At 38.5% G+C, this 26801-nt stretch overlaps 3 protein-coding genes across 5 annotated transcripts; 1 reads left to right on the forward strand and 2 right to left on the reverse strand.

Moving 5' to 3' along the window:
* The first annotated feature begins 3097 nt into the window (after positions 1-3097).
* Positions 3098-7694, forward strand: LOC103967096 (microtubule-associated protein TORTIFOLIA1-like). 3 transcript variants are annotated; one of them, XM_009370176.3, is made up of 5 exons: positions 3098-4190; positions 4542-4733; positions 5289-5394; positions 5487-7078; positions 7381-7694. In XM_009370176.3, the coding sequence occupies exons 1-5, from the start codon at positions 3456-3458 to the stop codon at positions 7576-7578; spliced, it is 2823 nt and encodes a 940-aa protein (XP_009368451.2). In that variant the 5' UTR covers positions 3098-3455; the 3' UTR covers positions 7579-7694. The 3 variants fall into 3 exon arrangements, with proteins under 3 accessions (XP_009368451.2, XP_009378634.2, XP_009368453.2); XM_009380359.3 differs by having other exon boundaries at positions 3099-4190; positions 5514-7078; XM_009370178.3 differs by having other exon boundaries at positions 3102-4190; positions 5502-7078.
* Positions 7695-8149: 455 nt separating this feature from the next.
* LOC103967086 (DNA polymerase I B, chloroplastic/mitochondrial-like) lies at positions 8150-17544 on the reverse strand. The gene is made up of 12 exons (XM_009380335.3): positions 17153-17544; positions 15680-16556; positions 15320-15511; positions 13856-14532; positions 12413-12869; positions 12181-12276; positions 11837-11929; positions 11571-11765; positions 10591-10683; positions 10204-10416; positions 9991-10080; positions 8150-8730 (listed from the first exon to the last, which is right to left on the reverse strand). The coding sequence occupies exons 1-12, from the start codon at positions 17266-17268 to the stop codon at positions 8569-8571; spliced, it is 3261 nt and encodes a 1086-aa protein (XP_009378610.2). The 5' UTR covers positions 17269-17544; the 3' UTR covers positions 8150-8568.
* Positions 17545-22010: 4466 nt separating this feature from the next.
* On the reverse strand, positions 22011-24697 carry LOC103967078 (probable serine/threonine-protein kinase PBL23). The gene is made up of 5 exons (XM_009380326.3): positions 24303-24697; positions 23554-23735; positions 23263-23452; positions 22761-23152; positions 22011-22655 (listed from the first exon to the last, which is right to left on the reverse strand). The coding sequence occupies exons 1-5, from the start codon at positions 24424-24426 to the stop codon at positions 22431-22433; spliced, it is 1113 nt and encodes a 370-aa protein (XP_009378601.2). The 5' UTR covers positions 24427-24697; the 3' UTR covers positions 22011-22430.
* Positions 24698-26801: the final 2104 nt, after the last annotated feature.

A 26801-nucleotide genomic window follows, 5' to 3' on the forward strand; every position in this document is an offset into this window, starting at 1 on the left:
ACAACTTCACCTTCTTCTGTCCTTGCTATAAACTAAAGAAGGGGGGAAGTAAGATTTCCCAACACGTTGTCTCGCATGGGCGGAAGCAATATTCTCTGTAGGTTTATAGCTTGATTCCACGCAGATGGCCTTTCGGAACCATTGTTTGATCTCGATGCTTGCATTGCACATTTCCAAACAAGCGCTGACACAACTTCAGCTCTGGTAGGATTTGGAACCGCGGTACTGGCAGCTTAGAAACTTGAGAGAAGCAATCTTTGGAGCATCAAGCACCAATCTCCTTTTTACAACACTACCAAAGACAAATTTATCGGAGCTCGATCAACCGGTGAGTTGAGGAAATCCAGAGGTGGGAAACGTGATGCTGTAGCACCTATTTCAACAGCGACAGCCATGGAGCCAAGGGCAATAATAGCAGCCCAGCGACGAATGAATTTACCGAGTGTGGATCCATCAGCGACCTTATGTGAAATGCTGATACCAATTGCCAATCCACCACATTCAAAGAAGTTGGCCTGGACTAGTAAAACATAGCGTGTCCCCGATTGTGGAATATACCATTTGGAAGCAATTTATTTTGCAGCCCAAGATCCGGCTGGTCCAAGATCTGATATGGGACAATCGACTTCGGCTTCAACAAGTGAGAAATGTACGAATTTGTGAAGCAGAAATGTTCAACAAGTTCAAGGACGATGAAGGGAATTCAACGAGTCACATGTCGATGATGTATGGAGAGGATGTACAAGAAGAGGCATTAACCTTCACCAGCACCCAAATTTTATTTATTTATTTTTTCTTGATAGAAGCGATAAAGTTTTTCATAGCTAAGAACAAACAATTTGCACAAGATACAAAAAAATTTAAACCCTATAATGTTACCACAATAGACCACCACAAACAAAAATTCCAAATAAAACTGTCACAAAGACGGCAAACGTGACAGTCCTAACACGGGCACCCGACACCACCGCTCAACTTGAATGGGCAGCAAATTGTTTAAGCTCCCCGCTTTCAAAACGAGTAACTCGTGCATTGCACCAACCAATTTGGAAAGGCAACCCAAGGCTGGAGCCAAGGCGTTACTTGTCCATTTACCAGGAAGATGATTCCCATGATGAAACTCTCCTAACTTCTTTTAAAGTTGGATTTCAATCTCTTCCACCACAAGTCACCAAGTTTCCCTCTGATACAAAATCCCAATTTTAACAAGAATATATCCCACCCAAATTAAATTTAAAAAAAAAAAAAAAAAAAAAAAAAGTATAGAAGTAACATATACATACCCAACATGCTTATTTTTCAAATTTAAGTGTGGGAAATTGCAATCACCATGTTGCTGTCTTTATATTATATCCATGATTGTCTTATAGGTGGCCCTCACATTGCCGATAGTCCTCTTTTGATTAATGCTCTTCCACAACTCATAAAATATTGAAAATTTTTTGAAATGTTATGTGAATTTATACACTTTTTTAACGATCCAAAGTTCCAAACGGTTTATTTCAAGTTATACCTCATATATCATTCTTGCATAATATTAGCTAAATCGGAAATATTTGAGGCATTTAATTGAGTTCAAAGAAATTGACAAACGCAATGTTTTAAGAAACATTGAAAGCTCTCCCCTTCCTTTGTTTTTTGAAAATTATCTCCCAAAATGCTCTCCCTCTCCCAGCAAACCCTAGCCGTCAACCACTTTGCCGCCAGGCTCTGACTATGGCTGGGGGCCGGTGGTAGCCTCTCCCTTCCCTTTCCTAGTTCCTCCTCCCTTCCTTTCCCCCCTCTTCCCCATCTCAACCATCCACCCCTCGCCATTCTCATTTTTCTTCCCACCTCCTCACGCCGACCCCTCATTCCCGACCTTTCCCTTCCTCCTTTCCCCTCCCTTGCTTCTCTCCCACCATTTTGGGTGCAGATTTCCATGGATCTATGCCCTATACCCCGACCCAGGCCATGCCTTTTCAAGATTCTCTTCGATTTGGCTCTCGTTTTCCTTGTGTGGGGTTTAGATCTGTGATGTAGGTGGCTTGGATCCCCCCTCGTCAACTCGGTTCCATGGTGGTGTCTCCGTCCTCGACAACTTCGGTGTTCTCAACTCTGGAGGATCGGCTTGGTATGGGAGCTTGGTGTGTTCGTCTCTGTGTGGCTTGGCTTGGCTTGAGTGGGGACGCGGGCGTCCCACTGTCCAGAGTTTGGAGGAGGCCTAGGGTTGGGTGCCTCGTTCCCCCTGTTTTTGAGTTGTACATCGGATTCTTCTTGGTGTAGGTTAGTTCCTCTCGTCCTTATGCACCGCGGTGACGCTGGTTTTTGGCTAATTTCGTCTTCGCCTTTGTGTGTTGTGTATTATGTGACGTGGTCTCACACTTTCGTGATGACTTTTTGTAGCCTCACTATTCAGCGATGACCGTTGTGTTTGCCGGGTATCTCTCTGTTGAGGTTATCGTTTATTGTGACAGATCTATACTGGTACAGTTGTGCTTGGCGATTGTGTGGTTGAGCTTGTGGGTGTCTACTAGGGGTTTAATGTTATTTGTCTGTTTTGTGCAAATTCATTCTAGATCAATTTATTGGTCATCGGAATTATGTACCCAATGACACTTTGTAATTGTTTGGTGTTGATTAATGAAAGACTATGCTATCATTTTTAAAAATAAAAAAATAAAAAATAAAAACATTGAAATTTCATCGTGACAATTAAATGGGCAAATGGTTTCGGATTTGAATTGAATTTTTCATAGATAATCTATGGATCGAGATTTATAAAATTGACGGTTTGAATATTTGAAGTTCGATGTGTAACAGATCTCACAACTATTCCTCATTTTCAGAGACTTCTTCCGTTAAAGAGCCTGATCTCTTATATGTACTAGTACGTAAGAAATCGGAAAAGTATTAGCTACTTCTTAAAAATTTGTAATCAAATTAATAATCAGGAATCAGATCAACTAGGGTTTACGGGTGCTAGTTGATACGATCCCCCTTTCCATTTCTAAACATGTCCTAAAATTTGCTCAGAAATAACAAACATTGCAAAAATTTCAAATTGTAATTTGAAATTTCTTTTAGAAAATAATTTTCCCACACATTTAAAAAAAAAAAAATCTCAATAATGTAATTTGAAAACTGGTAAAACGTCTAATAAATTTATTTTATTTTCTGGGAAAAGAGTAAAAACATGGATAGCTTTAATACTCACATTCCCTTCCCACTCAGATCGCTCCTTTTCAATTTCTGCAGCTTCCATCTTGCTTACTTTGATTGACAAGCCTTCTCTCTCACTCCACCCCTCACCTCTCTCTCTCTCTCTCTCTCTCTCTCTCTCTCTCCCCTCTCTGCAACATCATTGGCTGTTCCTCTCTCACTGTCGAATTCTGAAAGCTTAAATCTCCGAATCAGAGAGAACCCTTTTCCATTTTACATCCATCCCCGAAACTATACCACATCAACTCGAAACCATGAGTTTTGCCGGACCCAGAATTTCCAAACCGGCAAAGCCCCCAAACCCATCACCCACAATGCCGCCGCAGCCGCAGCAACCACCAAACTCCTCTTCAAAGTCCTCTGCTGCTTCTTCCCTCTCGACCCACCTGGCCATGGTGGAGCTCAAGCAGAGAATCCTCACCTCCCTCTCCAAACTCTCCGACCGAGACACGTACCAAATCGCCGTCGAAGATCTCGAGAAAATCATCCAAACCCTGGCGCCGGAGGGCCTGCCTATGCTCCTCAATTGCCTCTACGACGCCTCCGCCGATCCGAAACCCGCCGTCAAGAAGGAGTCTTTACGCCTGCTTGCATTGGTCTCTGCTTCCCACCCCGATTTCACCTCCACCCATTTGACCAAAATCATTGCCCACATCGTCAAGAGGCTCAAGGATGCCGATTCCGGCGTCCGGGACGCGTGCCGCGACGCCATTGGCTCGCTGTCGGCGCAGTACTTGAAGGCAGAGAGTGTGAGCGACAATGGGTCGGTTGTGGGTTTGTTTATGAAGCCTTTGTTTGAGGCTATGGCCGAGCAGAACAAGGGGGTGCAATCTGGTGCGGCACTGTGTATGGCTAAGATTGTAGACTGCGCTTTAGACCCGCCTGTTTCGTCTTTTCAAAAGCTGTGTCCAAGGATCTGCAAGTTGCTTAACAATCCTAACTTCTTGGCTAAGGCATCGCTCTTGCCGGTTGTTTCGAGCCTGTCTAAGGTTTGCTCAGTAGAATATCTACATTTGCCTTTTCGCACTCAAATGATTTTGTGGGCATGTACATTGTGGTCTCGACTCGATATAGTCATGCACATTGTTGTAGATTTTGTAGTAAAGTCGATACTTATGTGGTTGTTTGCTTGCTAAAAAGATGTAGGACACAGAAGATAGAAAAAGAGTGGTAATTTGGTTTGGAGTGTTGACTTGAAATGTGTTGTGTTTGGTGTAGTGTGAACTTATACATAGTCTTATTGCCAATAGAATGCAGGTGGATAGAACGATCACTTCGATCTATACTTTGGATGATTTAATTGGACTTTTACTGATCGAAGAGGTACCTACTTGTTGTAGGTTGGAGCGATCGCGTCCCAAAGCTTGGATAATCTACTGCAAAGTATTCATGAATGCCTTGGAAGCACAGATTGGGCAACACGTAAAGCAGCAGCTGATGTGCTGGTTGCATTAGCATTGCATTCAAGCAACTTGATTACAGATAGAACTGCTTCCACCCTGACTGTCCTTGAGTCTTGCCGTTTTGACAAGGTAGTCTTTTGTTGCATATTCCTGAAGTGTGTACTTTTCATCTTACAGCAAAAATGTTTTGGCGAGTACTTAAGTATAACATTTTCATGTTGGATCGTTCAATTTACATTTTTTCAATAACTCATGGCTTTGTATTCATATCTGGCACACCATTACACATTGGCGATTTAACACAGAACAGTATGTTAATGGATTATTTTTGCACGAGAAAATTCTGTTCAGTGTAATGTTATTTTTTACATGGAACTTCTAGTTTAGGAATTTTTTTGGTGTTTACTGCAAGAGATAGGGGTAGGTGAAAATCAAGTAAAATGTTGGACTACTTTGCTATAGTATTTCCTCACTTGGATACTGAATATGGGTTTCACACATCGGACAGGCACCTAATATTATTTCCCAAATTTTCACTTTACTGGCTAGGAAAAAGCAATCTGCTTGAAATATTGAATTTTGGAGTCGGCCAACGTTCGTACATGAATTATGTAACGAGATAGAAGGGTGGCTATGTATTTCTGTTGTACTAGTCTCTAAAATATTGTTCGTTTTGGTTTACAGATTAAACCTGTCAGAGATAGCATGACAGAGGCATTGCAGTTTTGGAAAAAGATAGCTGGGAAAGGAGACGATGAAGCTCCAAATGACAAGAAAGTCTCGTCTCATGGTAAGCTTATCAATAATACGACCTTTATTAAAATGATTCAATTCCTTTTGGCTCTCACCGGATCATTCTGTTGTTGTCGCATTTTAATAAAGAAAATTCTGAATCAGCTGAGTTGTCAGAGAAGAATGAGCCAAAAAATTCAAAGCCTGGTGAGAAAACAGATCAAGGAGCAAAGGGTTCATCTAATGGTTCATCTCCTACTTCAGATTCTGTTTCTGAATCCAAAGCCGGTGGAGATAAAGCAGGTGTAGCTTTGAAGAAGAAACTGCCCATCTTAACTGACAAAGAGCTAAACCCAGAATTCTTCCAGAAACTTGAAAAGAGGGTTTCTGATGATTTGCCTGTTGAGGTAGTTGTTCCTCGTAGACATGTCAATTCTTCAAACTCAAATAATGAGGTAGAACCAGAGGCAAATGATACAAATTCCAAAGAAACTCAAAACCGGATTGCAAACAGCCAATTTGATGATATTCATGGATCTTTCAGCAGTAAATACCGTAACACAGAGAGAGGAATAGCTGGTCTGTATACTAAACAACGAGATCATGATGACCTTGCGAGGGATAAATGGCTAGAAGAAAGGGCGAATGGAAAAGACTCCAGAATGAGAGCAGTTGATATTGATGACAGGATTGATATAAATCAAAGGGAGTCGTCCAGTAGTCGTGCAGGTTTCTCTAAACCTGATGGCCAACCTGAAGGATCCCTTGTCAATAACAAAGGAAATTGGTTGGCTATCCAAAGGCAATTGTTGCAGCTGGAGAGACAACAAGGTCATCTGATGAGCATGTTGCAGGATTTCATGGGCGGGTCTCATGACAGCATGATAACTTTGGAGAACAGAGTAAGGGGTCTTGAGAGAGTTGTTGAAGACTTGGCAAGAGATTTATCAATATCATCAGGTAGAAGAGGCAGTAATTTTTCGATGGGGTATGAGGGTTCTTCTAATAGGCCTTTAGGCAAGTATAATGGCTTTCCTGATTACACTGGTAACAAGTTTGGAAGAGGTGGAGATGGACGAATTCCATATGGTGAACGATTTGCCCAAAATGATGGACATGTTTCTGGCATGAGGGGACGGGGCCCTACTTGGAGATCTGACATGTCTGAGGTGTGGGATTTTCCAACATATGGTGGTTCCAGAGGTGGACATATTGGTTCGAGGAAGGCTGTAGGAGGTGGTCCTGGGGATGGTAGGTCACCCAAATCAGAGAATGGGAGTGATCAAGGTAACAGCAGGCGAGCATGGGATAAAGGGGCTGGACCTGTTAGGTTTGGTGAGGGGCCTTCCGCAAGAAGTGTTTGGCAAGCTTCCAAAGATGAAGCTACCTTGGAAGCAATTCGTGTGGCTGGAGAGGACAATGGAACATCTAGATCTGGAAGAGTGGCTATACCTGAATTAACTGCAGAGGCTATGGAAGATGATAATGTGGGCCAAGAGCGGAATCCAATCTGGAATTCTTGGACTAATGCAATGGATGCTCTTCAAGTGGGTGATCTGGATACGGCCTTTTTGGAAGTGTTGTCTACAGGAGATGATATCTTGCTTGTAAAGTTGATGGACAGATCAGGTCCTGTGATTGACCAACTTTCAAATGAGACAGCAACTGAGGTCTTGCATGCTGTTGGGCAATTTTTACCAGAGCCAAACTTGTTTGACATCTGTCTGGCTTGGATTCAGCAGGTATTTTCCTTTGTAACGGATGTGTGAGTTCACTATTTTCAAGGATGTGTTTCATTAGTTTCCTTCTTAATGGTTAGACTTCATATTAAGTGTTTCATGTCCGTAATAAGTTTTTTGGTTGAGTCTATTTTCTCTGATAATTGCCAAATAGTAATGGGAAGCGTACGCGTTCTCTGCGTTCCTCTGCTTCATAGAATTCGATAGCATTGAAAATGTCCGTCTTTTCAATTTTATTGCTTTTGGTGTCTGGTCATGGAGATGTCTCAGTTTGACCATTTAGTCCCCTTTTTTCCGTTTTGCAGTTGGTTGAAATAGTGCTCGAAAATGGATCTGATGTTTTTGGTCTTCCCACTGACGTAAAGAAAGAACTCGTTTTGAATCTGCATGAAGCTTCTGTAACAATGGATCTGCCCGAGGACTGGGAAGGTGCAACGCCGGATCAACTTTTGGTGCAGTTGGCATCATCCTGGGGAATCAATCCTCAGCAGCATGACAAATAGTTTCTAGTTGTATGTATTGCCAACTTGTATTGAATTCGAGCGTGCGTTTTGAGTGGAGTGAATGATTTTGAAGTCCTACAGTTCGCATGAGTTGAATTTAATTGCCATTTGACTGATGTAAGCTTCCAGCATCTGTCTGCGCAGCTTAAGGTAGAAATTGTAGCCGATTGGTTTCTTATTCAAGTTGGAAATACACAAACTCCGTGATACCCGATATCATAACCTAAGATAAGGTATGCTACTACCCGATATCATAACCTAAGATAAGGTAAGCTACTGTCAGTTGTCAACTAAGTTTGGATGATTTTTAACCGTTAATGCATGTCAATTCCCCTTATTGGCCATTTCCACAAGAAATTCTTGTGTCCCACCGGGAGGACCGCATTACCCATACACAACCACGGAAACCCCTTGTATTGGGGTTCATGAAAAATCAATCTCATGGTGGATCCAATTCAAGGAGGTCCCGTTTGGTCATGCGCAAGGGTACAGGTGACGTGATCCATCCAGAAAAGAAAAATCATTATACCAAATGATAAAAAGAAAGGGAGAAGCTGTAGAAGACAGGAAATAATAAGTATCGCATCTTCATGCTCTTGTTCAAAATATACATTTTCAGTTTCACCAAAGAAAGTACAAAGGCATTAGAAGAGTTAAAATTCAACAGGTAGTAGACTATTTCTACATATACAAGGCCTGCTCTTCCATGAGCCTTCTTCCCCAAAGGTCTAAACCTCACATAGTGCACATCAAAGCAGCAGACCGAACCCTCTTCTAGTAATCCTTGGCCGAAATGTGACGCATCAACTCTTTGATGACCGGAAAATTTCACATCAACAGACTAAAACAACCGATTCCTCAGGCAAAAAAACCTCTTACGAGTGAAAGCACTTAGAGCAAACACTGCAAATAGCTGCCCGCCGGATGCATAACACACCAACTGTCGAGGGTCTCAAACCAAAAGCCCAATTTTGTGATTAGCCACCGCATCTACTTGCCCGCGTACCAGTTTTGTGCACACTTGGCATCAACGGCAAGGTCGACTTTAAGATTATTCTTGCCGTTGAAGGGAAAAGACATGCACTCAACAACTAATTTCTTTGCTTCCTCAGCAGACTCTGATGGCCCTTCCAGGATCACTTCATCATGAACCTGCTTTCCAGATAAAGGTTATTTCCACAATTCTTGTCAAAGCTACTATTTGTTTTGTTTAACCCTTTGATTAAATATTCAACTGTCAACCGGAAGGCACGCAAACTCGTTCAAATTCTCACAGTAATTTAAGGGTTGTATAAATGTTGCGCTAGTAAAAGAAACTTGAAACTATTCAATGAGAAGGAAAATGCATCAAGGAACATGTGAATCCAAGATTAAATATGAAGATTTGTAACAGAAGAAATTAAGCAAGGAAAACATGATTTAGAAGGATGCTTTCAGAAATAGAGCTGGAAAAGAAATGGCGACATGTTCTGCTGTCTGATTAACTTAAGAAATGATGCATTTATTTCCACACTATACTGCTTATAACACCCACCCTCCTTGTAAATTTCTTAAAATTTTCCATTACACCCACATCTAAATTTAAATTATAGAAACTTTTTAAAACCTGGAAAAACAATTTAATGGACCGGCATGACCGACCTCTCAACAAGGGAAGACAAGGAAAAACTGGGAAAGGGGTGAAGGAGAAAGCAGGGGAGAAGGAAGCCAATAAAATTCTTTTATTCCATAAAGAAAAGGGTAAATAAGAGTAAAATGGATAACATTTAGAGGGATACACAGTGCAAAAAAAACTACCCATCAAAACATAATATCTAAATCTTTTAAAACAATCAAAGTACATACATTCAAGGACAAGGAACTGCGCTGGATGGTCAACTAAGATGAAAATTGTTTTTGCCCACATTTCTAGACATTATAAAAACTTACTGAGAAATCAACAAAGACAGAGAGCCAGATAATGTGGCTTGAAAGGGTACAAGAAGATAGTACTTCCACTTAATTTCGACGAAGGACATAATGCGAGATCAACATAGGACATTATGGGAGAGAAAACTAAGCAAACACAGAATCTAAAAATACAAATATTATGTGTGTATTTTGTTTTGACCCCCTTTACTCATATTTTTCTCACCTACCAAATCTCAGATTATAATACCATGAGATCACACTCCTTTCCACCATTTATTAGAAAACGTATACCAGAAAATTTTACCGTCATGAAGCAGATTTTATATATTTTCCGGATGCCTTAAATCTGAGCATTTAGTACTTAAATCTGGGCATTTAGTATTTATAGTGCCGTGTATTCTTTTCTAGATTGATTACGAAATTCATATTTTTGCTCATGTGTTGATAGTCTTATATCTAGTTTAATATCTAGTTTAATATCTAAGGTAATCAGGAGTTAACCTGTAAAAGCAGCCTCCACCCAAGTTCATTCAAACGTGCATTCTTGGATATTTCTAACATAGCACACATGGCAACATCAGCAGCACTGCCCTGTTACAGTCACACAACCAAAATCTCACATGACTACAGAGGGAGGAGAGGAAGGAAGAGGGGAAGCGAGGGAACAGGAGGTGAGTGGTGGGGAGAAAAGACAAGGAAATGCTCTGGAAGAACCTGCACTGGTGTATTGATAGCAGCCCTTTCAATATGACCTCTTAGAGCACGTTTATCACGAGATACTGCTGGGAACTGGCGAGCCCGTCCAAGTAATGTGTGAACACATCTATTTTCTATAGCTTCTTTTTTACGTTCTTCTTGCCAAATAAGCACTTCTTGTCTTTCTTTGTACCACAGTTTAACTGTGTTTTCTGCTTCCTGAACAGATACCTGGAACCACCATACCATAGCGGATCATTCAAATTGATAAAGAAACAATATAAATATCTTATTATGCTTCAAGCTTAGGGCATGCTTACTTGCAAGGAACGGAAATGGAAGGAACGGATTTGTTCCCATACCCATACAAAGCAAGTAAACATGCCATTAGTGTTGCAAGATTACCTTCCAATCCCGGGAAAGCCCAACTGGAGTTTTCCCATATGCAATGGAAAAGTTAAGCATTTTAGCTTTCCTTCTTTCAGAAGCAAAGTTATCCTGAATATGGAATATTATTGAATCAGAAGATAGTGGTCAGAGTAAAATCTATAACAGTAACCGCATGCAACAAACCAGATTAGACTGGCAAAAAAACAACCCCAAATATCAAAATGTTACATGCTAATAGATGGTATCTGTATTAAATTACAAAATCAATGTATCAGCCGTCCAAATTGGAAAATATGCAACATGAAATTCGGCAAGATAAATTTATATAAAATAACAAATCGATTTTAAAGGGTGCCCACTGCATGAGGTTCTCACCAAGGGGGTCTAGGGAGCACAAAATTTAACAAAAAAACTAGAAAACTCAAATATATAAGCTTCGTAGTTGCTAATGAAAAAGGAACAAAAACAAATGTGTTGTATTTTCATACAATGTCTACCCCAAGTCCCATCATTGTAGGAAGCAGTATTTAATTCATTCTAAAACAAAGTTTCATCTTTTAGTTCATGGCACAGCAGTTTCATTTTAGGGAGAAGAAAACCCTTCCCGATTAAGACTAAGGCAAAGGCAATAATACTACTGAATTGTGCCTTTTACTTGCTTCATTATTTTCCAATGGTATAATACTCTAAACCTCGCCCCAAGCCCTCACCATTTAAACAAGTTTATATCCTTTTGAGACTTTCACTGTCTCAAACAAAACATTGCCAACTTCATGAAATAAAGAGGGAGCAACAGAAAGAATTATACAGCATTTTCTTCTCCAAGGTTAAATTATAATGATCAATGCTCATATTTTTTGCTTCTTTTGGCGAAGAAATCTTTCTTTTTGCTTCCTAAGGCGAAGAAATTTTCTTCTCACAAAACTCATTTTCCAACTATCATCTCAAATAAATCCTCACTACTACACTAGGAAAAAAAGATTATACTGTTTTACCTTCAATAATGGAACTGGGGGTTTCTCTTCACCAGGTTGAGGATCCCACTCAAGTAGCACTTCTTCACTCTCAACGGCGTCACGAATATGCTGGTACATGTTCATTGCAGTCCTTGAATGAAAATCTCCACCAGCTTTGAAGGCATCCAACATACTTGTACAGTTGGAAAGATGAGCAAGAATCCTGAGTTCAAGCTGTCATACGAACACATCAATTAAATATTTAAAATCATGAATTAAGTAAGCAGATAATACAGACAACACACCTGTCCATAATCAGCAACAATAAGAGAATTCCCAGGTGCAGCTACAAAAGCCTGGCGGATCTTATACCGGTCTTTCTCCAAAGCAGGTTGGTTCTGAGTCAGGAGAACCAAAAAAAAAAAAGGATGAACATGCATACCTCCCAAGTTTCCACTAGAGTTGGAGACACTGGTTACAAGCAAGATATTTAATTGAAAATCATTGATGTTTTATTAAGTGATCAGGAAACCAAGGGAAGCTGGCCATCCAGATTTCATCCTTATTGAATGGTGGATGTCTTGGATAAAGCATTGATGGCACTTCATTTAAATAGATCGCAATAAAAAGTTGACAGAACTAATAATACCTGTAAATTAGGCCTCCTCGCAGACAGACGCCCCGTTTCGGTGTTGATATTTAGAGAACAATGAATTCGCTTATTCTTGCCTGATATATTACTGCTCTGTAGTAGAAATAAACCAATATCATTGTAAACATCCACATAAATTTTCAGTTCATAAACTCAAGAATGAGGAGTTAGCTTGCCAATAGTGGAGGTTTAATAAGCATAAAAAGTATGAAATAATGGCCGAAATGACCTGCAAAGGAAGGATGAAGTTGGATATCAAGGAATCAATAGAGCAAACTTGGCATAAAGCAGCAATGGCGTGGCAAGCTTCCTTCCCTTTCCCCTTCTCCTCTTTCTCAAAGGCTTTAAAAGCTGTTCCATAAGCAGATATATCAACCTCAGACATATCCTCTTGTGTTCCCAAATATTCAGCATCCACCGTCTCACAAGCATCTCCAACATCTCCCTGGTCATCATCCACAAAATGAAATTCTGAAGAGACCTTCCCAGATAAAATTTTCAAAGCATCTCCACCAACTGAGGGCCAACCACTTGCTGTGTAAATCTCAGCTGGAAGATTGGAAACAATATTATGCAGAGTAATATTGCGAAATTTTGAGGCTGTATTCTTCCCTTCTTCAATCACTCCATCAATGTTTGGAACTCTGAAAGTCTTCTCCGTTGGAAGAAACTGGTTGGAGTCCTTTCTGTAACAGGAAACAATCAGGTCAAATTTATAAAGCTTTCTTGTCTCCATCAGGCTAGGGGGGAATAGAAGTAAGATTCTTTTTTGCTATTATCCCTGCATTTGAATAGCGTAAAAATTAAAGATTCTATTCAAATGGGGGATAATTCAGGTTCCAAAAAGACAGTCTCTAGAGTGAGTGATTGAATTTTCTTTTGGTTACAATAAAAATAGTTCCAACGGATAGCTTTGTTTTTACTAGTAGACCTCATTGTATTAGTATACCTCATCGGGACAGTCGAGGTTCATTTTCAATCATACAAAACCACTTACCTAAAATCTTTCCTTTCTAGCCTAAGTTTTAAATTTTAACTTGACGATTAAATAAAGGAGACTGAGAGTATTTTCTTCTCACATGAATCAAATTCTCATAAAATTTTGTAACTATGCTTCCTGCGCATGTAGTCATGCTAAGCATATGCTGCCCTTAACTATTAAGACCAGCAAAGCAGAGTGGTGAACAGTTCTGACATAAGATTGTAAACTTTTAACCTTTGATACTTCCTCTTATCCAGAAGGAAAGAAAAACAAAAGGACACAACTTATGAGAACTAAGCATATCTATAACCATATCATAGGATAAAATAAAGTATTCAGCTCCGAAAGCTTCTATAACAGGTAAAACTTTCAAAAGCCCAGACAAATAGCAATGGATGATAAGCTCACTATGTCAACATCACTGTAGCACTAGACTTACTAAAGTGAATACGGTGTTGAAATAAAAACGTCAAGTAGATATTACAGTTTCTGTATTTAGAAGCAAGTAAACATGGTTTGTTGACTTCCATTCCACAGTCACCAACTAAAGCTGATATAACCAAAACATCAAAATAGCATGCATTTAGTATCTTGCACCCTGTAATTTGGAGTCTACCAAAATAATTACCTACAGCAAGATAATTATAACTAAACAGAATAAATTTATCAATTGAAATTTGAAATGTGTACCTGTTTGCAATCCCACCAAAGAGGAGCTGGCGTAGTTGCACATCACTTCCCACATTCATGTAGTTGGCATCAGGGCAGTACCTAGACGCCCACCTGCGAAATCTGTTTGCAGCAATCTCTTGTTCTGCTTTGGCCAACTTCTCAATCTCAGCTAAATAATCCCGATTAACCAACATTCCCTTAGTTTCCATCTTAACTAAAAGCTCACCAAATGGTCTCCAATATTTTTCATAGAAATTAAACATGGTTCCAGGTTCTGGTTTTCCATCAATTTTCCACTCCTTTTTGCTTAGTTGGTTTTTCATACTCTCATAAAGCTTCAGTGTGCTTATTGAATCTAAGGCAGAATAACAAATCCATGGTTTTCTCTTTTCCCTTTGTAGCACTTCAACAGGGTCAATAATGGTCACTTTCCCATCACTTCCATCTTTCTTCACTTTCTTCCTGCCAAATATTGTTTTCATTGATATTTTACCAATCAAATCCTTCTCATCACTCAGTTGCGCCCCAGACATGACCTTTGGGTCATGTGAAAGTGCTTCAAGAGAATAACCACCTTTTAACCGCCTTGATGAATCCCACAAGCGAGCCATGTGCATCGTGTCAGCATGGAAACCAGAAAGCTTAATCCCATAGTTCTCTATTACATGGTTATCGAAGCTATAATTGTGCCAAACCTACAAAAGATAGGGGACTGTCATTGTCGAATTTATTTCTCAACAGGCATCTTCCATGTATGGTGAAACACCAGCCAAGTAATTTTCCAGGCTAAGAGAGAAAAGCACATACCAATTAAAACAGCCAACAGTAGTCAATAAGAAAAAAGGATATAAGACCAGTCTTATTAAGAGGAAAATAAAACAGAGAAGAAAGAAAATAGAGGTGAGTAGTACTTTTATATATGATTATTGGGAAAATTTTCGACACAAGGCATTGATCCTTTATCAGTCAGAAACAGAAGCAGTTCTGAAAAACAAAAAGTTCATTTAGCCTGAAGTCACTAAGGTATTGAAACATGTCCTGTGGATGAGTTTGGAACAAACTGATATTTCTATCAATTGAAAACAGCAATGACCAAAATGCATAAAGAGAATGGAGAAAATGCTCGCAAAAATAGAAAATCATTTACCAACAATAGCATTGTGCAAAGCAACAGGTAATAGTAAACATCTGATTACTGTGACTAAATTTTTCAGAAATAAAAAGGAGGGCCTTTTAAAAAAAAGCTACTCCCACCCTCAATCACGGGCTCACAGCCCAGTTGTCCGTAGACGTATACAGTAAAATTTTGAGTTCCAAGCTCCAAGCCCTCAATATGAATCAAATCTGTCAAAATCCTTGTGGTTTCATTGTCGAAAAACAAAATACAGTAGTCATGTCCCAGAAGTGCCACTATCTAATGATGATTAAGTTGTTTGCAAGATGCTGTGAGTCAAGACTATCTTAAAGGAAAGAAAAAGCAACCTTTTTGATGGAGGGATCTTCGAAAAAGGGAGCAAACTCCATTAAAAGTTCCTTGCCACCACCATCAAGAACATCCACCCAAATACAAGACTTCCCATTTCCGAAATCCACATCTGGTCCAGAATAGATGCTAAAACATATTATTTCTCCATGATCAACAGGTGTTTCTAGCTTCACTTCTATATTCGCCACCTGTAAAAATTCTACCATTAACAATTGCACAGTAGCTTGTAAATAAGAAGTCTTAAACATCCAATACCCAATCACACATTTATTTTAAAAGAAAAGGCAATTCAAAAAAATTACGTGCAGACAGAACTTGTATCAATCAAAGTTAAGATAAACTTGAAGCATATATACCTCCGTGTCACAGGCATGGACAAGATGCCTGTATTGATCTGTAAGCATCCTGACAATTTTTTTCGCATCAGGGACACTGTTGACAACAAGAACCTTGTCATATATGCTACTAAGCTTCTCACGAAGATCTACCTCATTTACTGCTGTAGCAGCTTTAGTTTCAGAAGGTTTTTTAGCTGACTTGTCCCTTTGAATCACATGAGCAGCATCTACATGACCATTCACCTTCTTCTCTTTAATATTGTCAATCCCTCCAGAAGCTGACACGTTCTGACGGTCCTGTCCATAACCATTCACCTTGTCCACTTTTATCTTATCAACCCTTCCATAAGCTGACACATTCTGATGGTCCCGTCCATGACCATTCACCTTGTTCACCTTAATCTTGTCAATCGCTCCATAAGCCAACACATTCTGACCGCCCCGTCTGTAACCATTCACCTTGTCCACTTTAATCTTGTCAATCCCTCCATAACCATTCACTTTGTCAACATTATTTCCTTCACCATGTGCTTTACCCGATTGTACCTCAGGAGAAGCCTCAGCCTCATGTATGTTTGCATAACTTTCACTGATTTGGTCATCAGTTACTGATGTTTTGTAAAATGAGGCTTCGGACTTTACATCCAACTTATCATCCAAATGTAGGGAACCCTCATTCCTTTCTGGCGTATATGTTTCAATATTTACTCTACAGGATATGTTACTTCCATAAGGATTTTCCTTCACCTTTTCCTTTCTCAATGCCCAAGCCTCGTGTCTCCATGCTTTTCTATTATCGTTGGATTTTCTTTCGGGATTATAGTGAACTGGGTTGAAAGGGATTGTCGGATTACCTGAAATCCCAACATCAGCCTGGGCCGCAAAAGCCTGTGGTCTGCAATGTTATCAATTCCAACATCACAGGCAGCAAAAGAAAAAACAGACAGTACATCAATTTCTTCCTGCATTCCAAGTATGCAAAGGAAGCACAAAACATACAGGAAAACTTGAAAAGGAACCCGGCATTCCAATGAGTTGTGGAATTGAACTATATTTTCACATTAACAACTAACATCGAAATCCCAAAGACAGCACCGACCCATAAAACAATCCGCATTTGAGTTTCCCCACTTCCTACTCAAATTCCTCCTCCAATTCACAATAAATGCAAGTAATACTACATAGTTCCCAACAAATTAGTTCAGAAACAGTAAAATTAAAATGAAATAAATAAAATTCTCCCATAGTTCCACCAAGTAATTGAAGTTTAACTACAAACCAAACATTCATATAACTTCACAACCATTTGTTTAATCCAAAACCATAAACAAAGAACCCAAAACCTTTTCTAACATTAATATGGAAAAAAAAAATATTTTTTAAAACCCAAAAAATAAATAAATCACATACGTATGGTGGAATATTCAAAAAACCCAAATAGAAAAAGCTAGAACAGAAAGTAGTGAACTTTGAGTGAAGATTGAAGTTCACCTGGGACGAGTCCACAGGGACCTGGACGAACGGGGACAGGTGCGGAATAAGGAGAAATAAGAAGGGCAAGATGGTCTTAAATGGCTGGTCTGGATGGAGGAGAACCCCAAAGCCATGAGGTTGGAAAGAGCAACTTTCCCCAGCTTACTGCTCCAACTGTGGCTTATAGAAGCGGCCGTCTTGCTAAGCTTTGGGTGGCAAACCTGTAAATTAGGTGGCGTTTGTGGGGGAGTTATTTGAGGTCGGAGACTAGTGGGTCTGAGTTCGAAGCAGAAGAGCAGAGCATGGCCATGAGAGAGAGAGAGAGAGAGAGAGAGATTGAAGGAGGTGAAGACTGCAGAGGCTCTCTCTAAACCCTGGGGTTTTCTAACTCGGAAAATTTAGGAAGAAAGCCAAATATTTAGAATAATATCATATATGGCTGGCAAATATTTGTCTCTGCAATTTCTTAATATTAAAATTTGAAAATAATATACTAAATTTACGATTTTAGGCCTAAGAGGTTTGGAGTTTTTCAGATGTGCCACTTTTGAGTCGTCTAATTCTAAACATGTGATTTATTGAATTTTCTTCTTTTCCTTAGACACAGGATTAGGCCAACTAATGTCAATGTGTTCGCCTCTTGCACCCAAATTGGATGTTAACATATGGTATAGTTGTGGACAAGTCTATTGGGACACAGTTGAAATTTTAAAAATTTTAATTTACTTATTTCGGGTTTAGGTTTTGTAAAGTTTGAACTTATGTTCGTTTTAAAATGATTCAAAACTAATTGAGCTCGATGAGATGTCTTTTGTGTTTTCTTTACTTTTATTTGTTATTTTCATTAATTTTTTAATTTCATGTCCAAAAATGGAAAAAAAAAATATAGTAGGTGAAAAAATATTTCGAAGTCCACTAGCACTAGAGTTAAAAAAGTGAATATTGTAATTTTACGTATTATATAAATAATTATTAACAAATTTATTTTATTTTTCTTGACAACCTTTTGGTCCTTGATAACCCATGAAGAGGAAAAGAGGATAGAACTGTAATTTTGAAGTGACTGCGATGATTAGGGTTTAACGTTGTCTCTCCTAATTTCATATATAAATTAATTTAATTATAATGATGAGTACTTGGGGCCACTTATATTCTAATATTCTAAAATATTAAAAGTAGTTTGGTGCCACCAAAGCTAATTGCTGTACCTTGTCACTGATGATGAAACTTGGGCAATAATCGAATCATGAATAATTGCTAATTTGTTTGGTTAGAGTATGTTTAATGAACACGAACAAACTCTACTATACGAAAGTCGTATTTTCAAGAGATGCTGTGAAACAATTATAATTCTATTTTAACGAGCTAAATTAAAAAAAAAATCATCGCAAGAGATGTTATAAAATAATCAATATTCAAAATAAATAGTCAAGCAATTATTCACTTCCTAAATATTAAAAAATAATCACACTTAAGAGTGGACCTTTGATCAAGGAGAATAGAAAGAGAGAGAATGTTGTTTCAGAAGGATAGGGATCTTTTCCGAATCCCTTCCATCTAATTCTCCTTATCAAACAATTTGGATCCTTAAAAATTGATCAAATGGCTAAAAACACGGACCCACTTTAAAGTTATGATAACTTTAGTCGTTGGATCAAATTTCAAGGGTCTGGATTGTTTGATGAGAAGGATTAGGTGGAAGGGATCCGGAGAGGATCTCTTTCCGTTTTAGAAAATGAGTGAGTTGGGTTTGAATTGTTAATAAAAAAATTATTCAAAATTTGTTAAAATAGAAAGTGTTGTTAGAGATAAAAAGTTAAACTGAGTAGAAAAAAATCATCTTTTTTGTTTTTGGTCATCCTAACGCCAAGGGGATGGGCCCAGTCCTGGAAGAGGCGAGCTCCATTGGTTGTTGAGAGCCTAGCGCTTGATTGGATGGAGGCAAATAATTAGAAAGTCTTTAGTGTGGGTGGTTGTAAATCAGTAGGTTCAAGGAGTACTAAAAAAAGTGTTAAGGGCAGTGGGACATTTACGGATAATGAGAAGCTTAAAAGTTGAAGGCTCTATTACAATAAAATGAACAGTCATTCTTTACATTTAAATGGCAACTATTTACTTGCTAAATATTAAAAAATAATAATAATAAGCATTATGTTTTCATTACTGGTGACTTTGGGATTCATTATTGGTCACTTTATAAAGTTTGACCATTTTTAATTGTTGGGTTAAAATCTAAAATTAGGTTTTAAATCCACTTAAATTGTCTCCAACCATTGGTTCTAAAATAAGTTTTAAGATAACTTAAAATTTGGGGAGATTTAACCCAAAAAAGGGGTCAAACCATTTTTCTAGCTCACCACTGCACGTGGATGTGCCGAACCCAAGTCCAGTCTCGATGCACTAACGTGCCCGATGCTCTTCCACGCGACAGGCGATAGGGCAATCAGCGCAAAGGGCTAGCAGGTTGACGCATGTCAGTCACTTGCACGAGCAAACGGTTTTTTTTTTTTTTTGTGATCCAATGATTGGAAATAATGGGTCGTTGGTTGATCCTATGGTCCATATTCAAATTTTTTTTTTTTAATTTAATTTACAAGTACATTAAATTCAACAACTGAGATCGAATATAGACAAATTTAAAGATAAAAAAAAGATCTAAAATATTTTCATTGGGTATGTTTAGTAATTTCTCATTATTTATAGGAATTTAAATAGTTTTTGGTTGAAATGTTTAAATAAACTTGGGTAATCTACATAAATTTGATTTTTTTAAATTTTACCGAAAAGAAAAATTAGCCTAAATTTATTTTTTAATAATCTCGGACTAAATTTAGGGGAAAATCATTGGAGGAGGAAAACTGTTTTTGGGTTAAAACCTAAATTTTAGCCCCAACTTTTGGAGTTGTTCTTAGGGTTAGGGCTAGAATTTTCCTAGGATTAGTGTTTTCATGCATGTTTAACTTTAGACATTTGAAGTATTTTTTTAAATCAAATTTACAAATCAAATAATGTAGTTGTTGATGATTGGATTGTCAAGCATTGATTAACGTGCTTATTTTCTATTGATGACACATTATTTAGTTTGTAAATTTATTTTAAAAGTTTAATCTCTCTAACATCACTCTTTTTTAAATGAGAGGGGAAAAAAAGTGCAAAACCCTAGTGTACTTTTTTCGTATTCTTCAAAACCCTACTGCTCTTTGGCGGGAAATCCTGGCACTGAAACATAGTTTCTCTGCCACCGAACTTTACTACCACAAACCGTACCTGCTGCATCCATTTGACAGCACCTTTTTTTATTAGATCTGGTCACAAAAAAACCTTACAATAATTCGTGCCTTTTTCATTTTCCCGATCAACAAAGTTCATCTCATTTTTTTTTAATTATAAAAATTTTCACACACTATCTTCCTTTCATGTTCATTCCCTGTTTATTTCTCGCATTCAATTTAAATAAAGTAAATGAAAAAAAAAACTAAGAATGATAGAAAGAGAAAATAAGTGTGTAGAAATCACATTTCTTTTTTAATATTGAAGAATAAAAATGCATGGAATTTGACATTGCTACAACAATTGGCACACAACTGAAAATAATCTTGAAACCAAATAATGAAATCATGTTATTTATGCATGCTGTTTTAAAAATCTTCACCTAGTCCCCACTTAGGCTTTAGGTGGTTGGCCAACTCTTTAGGTAATCTCTAGGCATTTGAAAATTAAGAAAAGGTACCTAAACCTCCTTAGACGTCCGTCTAGTCCGCCTAGGCACCTGCGTAGCCCGTCTGGACTTGCTTAGACATTCGCCTAAGTCCCAACTCTCATTTAGACAAAAAATTGTCCACTTCCATTTTAGATTTTGTTTTTGTTAAATAAATTATAAAAGACTTGTTGAATACTTAGATGAACACTCATTATTTGTTTGTTCCCCATATTTTCAATATGTTAAAACACTTTAATCTATATGTCATTTTATTTTGTGTATCCTAATACAATTATGCATTTTTATAAGTATAAATAGGCACTTATTTATACAAATATGTAATAAATTTACTTAAATTTGCCTAGTCACTTAGGCCCCACCTAGCCGGTAGACGCTAGCCTTCAACTCACCACCCAATTAACGCTTAACATATTTTAGAACCTTGTCTATACATCAGTTTACACAAAAATAAATACACACGTGCACCCTAGTTCTAGCCTCACTCCTTTAACAAGGGCAAGCTTATTCTCTTTTTTGGGCCATTTGGGCCTACCTATTCAAAGTGCCTCATCCTTCCCCAATTATTTAATTGAGATAAGGTTGATAAAAAAGAACCGAATTGCATATTAACTACAATCAAGTTTTGAAAAAGCATCATGATTAGTCACAATTACTTTAATCTAATTTGAGTTGTCATGACATTTTGGTAGGTGTCACTCATGACTTGTGAAATTAAATTAACTTATAGTTAATTTCACTACCAGTCTTAGTCTTAGTTAAAACCTAAGAGGTCACACACCTATGATAGTACTAACAATATTATATGAATAATAATTAAACAATTAATTGTAATTATATTACTATAGTGAATTGTTAATTATATAGGATCAAAATACATGAGTTTATTGGACATAGGGGTGGGCATGGGCACAGGCCGGGCCCAAATATTGCCATATCAAATTCTCACTATGGATAAGTTTCTCACCCTCCTACACTCATTTAATCCTTCATGCACACTATGAATCAAACACACCTAAATATTTATACTTTATATTGAAGGATAATGATGGCTGCAATTTGACATTGTTACAACAATTAGCACAAACTGAAGGAGTTTTCGAAACCAACTAAATAATCATACTATCTCTGCATCAGTTTGCATAAGAATTAAATGCATATGTGAGTCAGATCAATTGTCTAAGACCATGTTTCCACTACATGCATCCTAGTTCGAACATCTCTCCCATTTGAATTGGGGTAAGCTTGTTCTCTTTTTGGGCCATTTGAGCCTGCCTAGTTAAAGTGCCTCACCCTTCCCCAATTCTTTTATGATCAAACTTACAATTCTTGTGTCACAAGTCACAACTTCTAATCACAGAATGATCACCAAAAATCTCACCAGCATGCTAACACCAAAAGTGGATAAAAGAAGTAATTTTTCGGTAATGGCACGGAGTTGGTATTTTACAGAGCAGCCTAGCTAGCTACAACACAACATGATATGATCACATTTTGATTTCATGAAACATTAGAATCCATAGGCTCCCTTTCTCATTATGTACCCCCTTACCCTCAACACTAGCACCATCAGTAGTGTCAGACATTTCCATCACCATTCGCATCATCTGCTTCGCCATCTACAGCTAAATACTCTAACGCCGTTACAACGTCACTGATCAGTGGTCGTGTAGCAGCTTCTTCTTGGAGACACATTGCTGCAACAGCTAGAGCTTGGTAAAGACCCTTGATATGGTAATTCCCTTCTAGCAATGGATCTACCATTAATGTAAACTTCCTTCTGTCTTTAAATAATGGTTGTGCCTGCGAAAAATCATGTTATTAATTTGAGGGGGAGTTGGCCATTATAGGAGGATTTCAAAGAGTTCTGCCGAAATAGCTTGAGAGGTTTTAAAATTATGGACATACCCAAGTAACTAAATTCTGCTCCTCAGTTCGTCTGTTATTGTCTATGACTCTCCGTCCTGTGATTATCTCCAAAAACACAACTCCAAAGCTGTAAATGTCGGATTTCGTTGTCAACTGCCCTGTGAGTGCATATTCAGGTGCACAGTAGCCATAGGTCCCCATCACCCTGGTCGATACATGAGTCTTACCCCCGGTTGGACCTAACTTTGCAAGACCAAAATCGGAAAGTTTTGGATTGAAGTTCTCGTCCAAAAGTATGTTGGATGCTTTGAAATCCCGATATATCACAGGGGGATTCGCTTGTTCATGTAAGTATTCAAGTCCTTTTGCTGCCCCTGCTGCAATTGTCATCCTAGTATTCCAATCCAAAGGCTTTTTTCCTGGAGTTAAATCTGAGATCCAAAGTTTTGTTGTTGATCAGAAAACAAGTGTTAAGAAATGTTACTGATATATACTTAAGTGCCTGGAAAGTGCAAATGCAAATAAGTAAATTGGTGCTTACCAAGAAGATGGTCCTCTAGGGATCCATTGGCCATGTACTCATACACCAAAATCCTCTGATCGCCATCCGCGCAATACCCAACCAAATTGACGAGGTAGGGATGGTGAAGAAGACTTAATATCAAAACTTCTACAAGGAACTCTCTGTTTCCTTGGAATCCATTCCTGTCTAGTTGCTTAACAGCAACAACCTGAAACGAGCGAACAGTAGGGGTTATGATTCAACTAAATTATTGTATGTTGAGGGGAAAAACAAAAGGATGGAAGGACGAGAGATGGATGGAAATAGTACTTGTTCTGTGACATCAAGTTTCCCTTTGTAAACCCTCCCAAAACCGCCTTCGCCTATCAATTTGTCTGGATGGAAGTTGTTAGTTGCAACACAAAGTTCCCGGAAAGCAAAAATCTGAGCCGAAATATTTCCTTTGCCAACCTTCGCTATCTCTTCGGCAATGTACTTCCTCCTGCTGCTGTCTGCAGGTTAAAATTCTCAAACTTAGAGGCCAACCGTTTCAACTAGCTGTTCCACACTGCCAAGTATTACTAGTATACTAGAAATTATAGATTAGGATCTGCAGCCAACTTTCAGTTTCAGAAGATTGGACAATTTGTGATAAATTTAACAAGGAGAGAAGGTCGGTTTTTATACGGTAAAACCAATCTTAGCCTTCAAAAGGACAAATCTCCATCAAACCAAAGGCAAATAAATTGGGGATATTTCAAGTAAAATCTTCCACATCACATAAAGATAAATATATGTATGTATACGTACATATGTAAAGAAAAAAACTGATAAATTTCAGCCCTTGAATATGAATACATGATTGATAGACCAAAGTGTTGAAAGACATCATAAATCTTTGATATATGAATGCATGATATAATCCCTAACGTGATTTAACGATTGGAAACGAAGTCCTCGTCACAGATCCATTCCCTATTAGAGAGTAATCATGTACATCATATGTATGTATGTATGTCATTCAATGTAATGGCGTCATTCCATTTTTAGGGAAGATATACGGCAAGAGAAGAATTTACCTGTTTTGAAGGAAATGTTAGCAAAAGAGGCTAAGGTTTTGGTGTCATGGTATTCCTTGATACTCTTTTTTAACGACTTCCTGGTGATTTTCTCTTCTGACATGCAACATTGGAAGCAATTCATCTTTTCCTTTTGCCTCGTCAACTCTAATCCGATCACAACCACCTTCAAATTGTCATCCCAAATCTTGCATGGATTCCTCGAAAAAACCACTCATAACATACCAAAAGAATTTCAAAACTTTGGTACACGACTCGATCCGAGAAACCAAGAAGTACAGACGAAACAAGCCTGAGAAATTGGTTAGACAAATAGGGGATATCGATATGATATGTTACAAAAACACCCTCGGCTCTGGAAAAACCAGAAGGCTAGTTTCTGGTCCTTCAAGAACCAAGAGCTTCATCCCGCACATTGTTTCTTTTGCTTGCTCTCTCTATCCAAACCATTGAGTTCGGACGGCCAAAACAAACTAGGTCAAGTTTGCTAAATATAGAGGGACAGCCAGGCATTCTATTTTCTTTGACAATACCAAAAATGGGTTTTGTTTTTTCAATATTAATTTGTTCTTCTATTTGTGTTAAGAGAAACAACCTCCTATTATTTCCATTACCAAAAGTTAACCTTTCCTTTAATTGGCAAAAATCCCACAGTGAATTTCCAACCAAATCCACATTTATCTTCCTAGCAATTTTCTGGGGATGTAACAAAAAACAACTTTATTTTGCATACGTGGGTTAGGCCGGCCAGTTTGCCGCCCACCTTACACCAAGTTTAAGTCTCCTCTATGTGAATTAGAATAATTTAGAATGAAATGTCTTTATGTGCTGATAGGGAATTTGAAGTCGGAACCATGAATGAAGTGATAATATGTGCAATTCGAATGACACAAATGCCATTGAGTAGGGAAAAAAACTTGGTTTAGGGGTGTCAGATCATGTCATTTCTAGGATGCTTCTCACAAAAGCATGGGACTCCCCTGAATTTGGTCTCACCTGATCCAACGCTAATCCCACCTGGTGTGAGAGCTCCTTACAGAAGTTTCTAGATCCAATGAAGCTTCTATCTGACAAGATTAAAAATTAATAAAACAACCCAAGGGTGAAATCAAAATGAGAGGATCAAAACGGCAAGTCAGCACACATTTCAGTTCTTTTATATCTAAAATCTATCCTGGATTATAGAATAGTCTTTGCCGACAATTTATATCAAACAAACCTGTTTCGACTATCATAATTTAAATTTAATAATAATGAACAATTGTGGCCTAAGGATTTTGTTTCTCTTTTGGGTTTACCCCCAGAAGTTTCTCCACATTCGCAACCCTTGTTAATAATCCAACTCTCTGAGTTTGATACGTAGCACTCTCCATGCAGTCATCAGGCTTTGTTTTCTTTACTTCTTCCAGAGCACCTTTTTTGTTGTTTGCGTTCATGGTCATCAAACCCCCATAGGATCCTGGAGAGATCCTTCAGGCTTTGTTAATAAAAACAGTTCTCACAAGAGGCAGATTAATTGATTTAGAAGTTACTTTGTGCCACCAGGTGGCCCTAGGCTCGTGTCGCGAGGTTTAAGAGCTTTCGGGGGGACTCTCTATCAGGGGTTGAAACCTCTCCACAAGTGCAAGAACTGAAACGGTCTAGTAACCACAACCTCCTCCCCACAGGAAAGAGCTTGCTTCTTCAGCAAGCTAAGTCTCTGTAAAGACTTGGAAGGACTGGCGGGCGCAAGAGCATCCCTCTTCCCCTGTGACAAACATGCTTGCAATTGGAAAAACATTCTTACCAATGCAATCCTCAGGAAGAGAAGCAAAAACAAACCTTTGTAGCCACAACGACAGGAAAGCTACATGTTCGCCATAAATGAGGCGGTGTGTTGAGAATAAGATTCTACATTAATGATAAGAGGGATCTTGCTTATAAGTAGTTGGATTACTTTCCATATTACCGATTAGTTTTATTGTGGAACCTCAACATTCTTCACAACCCAATAACCACATTCTTGTTGTGTTCCCCTGATGTCATATCCGGAGCTCAAAATTGCGTCACAAATTTCAGACTAGTTCCAGATGGAGCAGTTTTTACTGGCTAGCCTGTCGACCCATTGGCTCCACTTTACCTAAGGAATCTTCCATCCTTTGAAGAACACCTTCGATGGACATTACTAGAGGTCGTGAGGAAAGACCTCTCAGAGTAGTGCGGTTTTAGGGGACCCACTGCGGTAGTGAAACCGGTTAGCGTGGCTTTAAGAACCTTGTGAGTCTCCTCTTTTGTTTGTGACTATGTTTTGGAGAGACCATGGTTTCCTCTCTCTGTTCTTATATGCGGCGTGATGATGATGCTTCTGGTGCTGCTTCGTCAACTGCCATTTTTTCAGAAAGTTAGGGAGGAAGAAGAAGGAAGACGAAGAGGGTAGGGAGAGAATACAAATTTTGAAATTTGAACTACTCACTGCGCACAGTACATGGCCCGATAAAATAAAGTAGTGCTACATTTACT

Source organism: the organism of the source record quoted next, unplaced genomic scaffold (genome assembly GCF_019419815.1).
Source record: "Pyrus x bretschneideri cultivar Hongxiangsu unplaced genomic scaffold, Pyrus_bretschneideri_v1 Contig38, whole genome shotgun sequence".
NCBI classification, from domain to species: domain Eukaryota; kingdom Viridiplantae; phylum Streptophyta; class Magnoliopsida; order Rosales; family Rosaceae; genus Pyrus; species Pyrus x bretschneideri.